We start from the raw sequence: 3,056 nt of genomic DNA on the forward strand, positions 1-3,056 counted from the left end.
ATGTCACTGTTGAATGATAAAGACTTTGAGGAACTGATACCACCCTCTCTCAATCTGTTTATTTTACCTCCATACCAGACCAGCATCCATCAACATTATGTTGATGAGGTGCGTCCACTCAGTCAAATCAATGATTCTTCACCGTTGGAATTTCAAGTAACGAATGCTGGAAGGGATTACATTGACCTGAACCGTACCCGCATACATGTGAAGCTCAAGGTGAAACATGCAGATGGCACTGATCTTGATGACAAGGAACATATTGTCCCTGTCAACTTGTTTCTGCAGGCTCTCTTTTCCCAGGTGTCAGTGTATCTGCAGAATCAGTTGGTATCTTCTACAAACAACCATTATGCTTACAAGAGCATGATGAAAACTCTACTCAACTATGGAACAGAAGCTAAAACTTCACAGCTGTCATCTCAACTCTTCTACAAAGATGTGTCTGAATCTATCAATGATGTAGAATCGACCGATCCCTACACTGGTCTCAATACAGGAGTGCAATCTCGTGGTGGCTTCATTAATAATAGTAAAGTCTTGACCATGTCGGGGCCATTGTATGAAGATATCTTTCACATGAACAGACATTTAGTCAATGGAGTGGATTTGACAATGAAGCTGTACCGCTCCTCACCCCAGTTCTGTTTGATGAGTGGCAAAACAGGTCAAGATTACAAGGTAGAAATTCTGGATACCTACCTGAAGGTGTGTAAACTGAAAGTCAATCCAGCTCTTATTTTGGCTCACAACACCTTGTTTCAAGACAGCAATGCTCTGTATCCTTACACCAAAAGCGAGGTCAAGGTGACAAGCATCCCCACCACTCAACTGACACATACCATTGACAATCTGTCAAATCCTATTGCTAATCGTTACATTGTAGGCTTTGTACTCAGCAACAGCTTGAATGGATCTTACACTGGTAACCCCTACAACTTCCAATCTAGTATGGTGAAAAACATCAGCCTGTACATCAATGGTGCCAGTGTCCCCGGACGTCCCATGCAGGCAGATGATGTTGAGTCCTATGTGCAGATGTTTGATGGGATGTGTCTGTGGAAAGAAAATACGGGAAACGGAATCACTCGGAGCGACTTTTTGCTTGGGAGTGCCCTGTTCGTCTTTGACATTGATAAAGTATGCAGTGATAAAGTATGCAGTGAAACCGACTATCTGAATCTGTTGAAATCTGGTAGCACCCGATTAGAAATCGAGTTCAAAAACGCCCTCACTGAAACACTCAGTTGTGTTGTTCTGAGTGAAAGAAATTCCCTCATTGAAATTGACAAGACCAGGAACGTGTTTGTGAAGTAAAAAACATGAAAGCCTCTGACCTTGCATGTGCTATTCAAAGTGACTCCATCTTAAAGTACCAGGTCTTAGGTGTGTTTGCCAAAGATACTTTACCTGTGCTAACTAGTGTCATGCTTGCACGTGGAGTGGGTCTCATTGTCAATACTGAACCATCTGGAAGACTGGGTCGTCACTGGGTGGCTATGTACTTCAAAGGAAATACAGGGGAACTGTTTGACAGTCTGGGTGAGCCAGTGAATTCCGTTTTTGACTTGTTCTTAAAAACCTATGTCAATCAATACCAACACAACAGAAGACAGTTACAGTCCTCATCGTCCAACCTTTGTGGTCATTATTGTTTATATTATTTGTTGTATAAATGCAAAACAGAACTTACCCTTCAAACCCTTGTGCAGATATTTGATGTGCAAGTCCGTTTTAACAATGATGAGCATGTGTCAAAGTTTATCTGTAATTATTTTAGATATTGTTTGTTATCTTGTCATACCTGTGTCATGTAACATACTACTGTACTTGTGTAACCCATTACAAAAAATAAAATAAAAAAGAAATTAGTGTAGTCATTCGAGTTTGTTCTATAAATATAAGTAACTCAGCTGTAATGTCACAGTTGAATTATTGTGCTCAGAGTGTGATCATGGAACGTAAGTGTCTCTTACCAATACAAACACCTACCACCATATCTGTGATTGGTGGATCTTCCTCAGGGAAAACAGTTTGGGTGAAAAGGTTGTTAGAGCAGACTAATCTGATGTTTGACAAACCTCCTAACCTTATTGTGTACTGCTATGCTGTATGGCAAGACATCTACAGTGACATGCGGCAAAACATTCTTTTTATGGATTCCCTTCCAACTGAGAATGATTTGAAAATGTGGTCTGAGCAATCTGAAAAGAACATGGTGTTGGTCATGGATGACATGATGATGGATATATGTAAAAATCCACTGATGTTAAATCTCTACACTACATTGTCTCATCATTGGGGAATCAGTGTTATAAATATTCAACAGTCTGCTTATCCTAAGGGGGATTGTAACCAAACTATTTCCTTGAATACACACTACTTCATTTTGCTATCTAACCCACGTTCTGCACATGAATATAAAATCTTGGCATCTCAAATATTTCCGGGTCAAGCCAAATATTTTACTGAATCATTTCGTGATGCAGTGGAGGGAAAGAAATTTCAATATTTAATGATTGATGTATCACCCTATTCTGATCCTCAGTATGGGCGTCTGCGCAGTGGTGTCTTTCCAGATGAAGTATGTATTGTGTACCAACCCAAATAAAAGCTACTGCTCAAAGTTATACCCACCAGTTGCCTGTCTTACCAATGAACAGATCAGTTGCTTACTGAGATCATCATGGATGTTTGCGGACGATTTGAAGATATTGCTAACGATTGTTCAGTGATTTCAACCAATGCTGAAGTGTATGGTCATAGCTTTTGTGAGAGATTAAAGTCCTTTGTCAGTTGGCCCATGCAAATGAAACAGTCACTGAAGACTATGGCACAAGCAGGATTCATTTACACGGGTCAATCAGATAAAGTCTACTGTTTCATGTGTCGATTGCGTGTACATAAATGGATGCCAGAAGATGATCCACTAACTGAACATTTCAGGTTATCACCTCAGTGTAGTTACATAAACATGATAGCTTCTAATACTGAATGAGAGACATTGGCTATGGTGTATGAGGAATATTAGAGTCTAAGCATACATATATATATAT

At 39.8% G+C, this 3,056-nt stretch overlaps 1 protein-coding gene across 1 annotated transcript; it reads left to right on the plus strand.

Moving 5' to 3' along the window:
• LOC125377723 (uncharacterized protein F54H12.2-like) lies at positions 1-1,317 on the plus strand. Its single transcript, XM_048391778.1, has one exon. It carries the CDS (start codon positions 1-3, stop codon positions 1,315-1,317), a length of 1,317 nt encoding a protein of 438 aa, XP_048247735.1.
• Positions 1,318-3,056: the final 1,739 nt, after the last annotated feature.

This window comes from Haliotis rufescens, unplaced genomic scaffold (genome assembly GCF_023055435.1).
Source record: "Haliotis rufescens isolate VD_foot unplaced genomic scaffold, xgHalRufe1.0.p SCAF_98, whole genome shotgun sequence".
NCBI classification, from domain to species: domain Eukaryota; kingdom Metazoa; phylum Mollusca; class Gastropoda; order Lepetellida; family Haliotidae; genus Haliotis; species Haliotis rufescens.